Source organism: Parus major, chromosome 21, assembly GCF_001522545.3.
Source record: "Parus major isolate Abel chromosome 21, Parus_major1.1, whole genome shotgun sequence".
NCBI classification, from domain to species: domain Eukaryota; kingdom Metazoa; phylum Chordata; class Aves; order Passeriformes; family Paridae; genus Parus; species Parus major.
The window spans coordinates 185,766-186,599 of record NC_031789.1 but is presented as its reverse complement, the minus strand read 5'-3'; the positions used below and the strand labels follow the sequence as shown (position 1 = coordinate 186,599).

Genomic DNA, 834 nt, shown 5'->3' with positions numbered 1-834 from the left:
TGTCACACGGGGACCCCTCTCACCTCACGGATAGGCACAGTGACAGTGGTGGGGACACCAGCTGGAAAGGTGGCACTGGAGAAGTGCTCCAGGAGGATCCCATTGCCCTGGAGCAGGACGTCAGGGTGCCAGGAGGGCAGGGGAGTGCCAGCCGGGGCCCGGTGTGTCACTGTGTACCGCAGCTCCCCCCCATATGCTGTCACCTGTGGGGACACTCGGGGGTCACCCACTCCCTGAACTGGGCGGTGGGGACACGCGAAGGGGCAGAGGTGTCCCCGGGAGCGGCTGTGTCACCTTGTCCCCAGCGAAGGGTGCAGGCAGCACCCAGTAGTGAACGCCTCGTGGCAGCTTTTGGAAGGCATCGAAGTACAGCTCCCGTGGGGACACGAAGTGTGGCACGGCCCCCACCAGCCGTGAGCCTGACGCGTTGGCCAGGGGCAGCGGCGCCGAGTCCTCAGAGCTGAGCAACACCTGGGGGAGGGATGGTGGTGGGCATGGCCTGGCCTGGCACAGGTGCCATGACGAGGCACAACATGTATGTTGTATTAGGTGGCACTAAATGGCACAGCATGGCATGGCAAGGGTGGCATGACATCATGGCACAGCATGGCATGGCACAGCTAACGTGACACACCACACAATGACATGGTAACGTGTATCATGACAGCACCTGGCACGGCAGGGCACCACATGGCATGGCACCATGTATGATGGCACATCACTGCAAGACATGGCACAGCATGGCACAACACAGCACTGCTATGGCACTGCCATGGCACGGCATGGCACAACATGGCACAACACGGCACGGCATGGCACTGCTATGGCATGGCA

General features: G+C 61.9%; 1 protein-coding gene across 1 annotated transcript in view; it reads right to left on the bottom strand.

Annotated features, from left to right (window-relative positions):
* Positions 1 to 834, bottom strand: part of LOC107213501 (basement membrane-specific heparan sulfate proteoglycan core protein-like) — a gene marked incomplete at its 5' end in the record, with an annotated part of 30,513 nt that overhangs the window by 23,024 nt on the left and 6,655 nt on the right. Inside the window, 2 exons of the mRNA XM_033519352.1 lie at positions 24 to 203; positions 295 to 471. Of these exons, the coding sequence (XP_033375243.1) occupies positions 24 to 203; positions 295 to 471 (357 nt within the window). The remainder of the gene's footprint in view (positions 1 to 23; positions 204 to 294; positions 472 to 834) is intronic.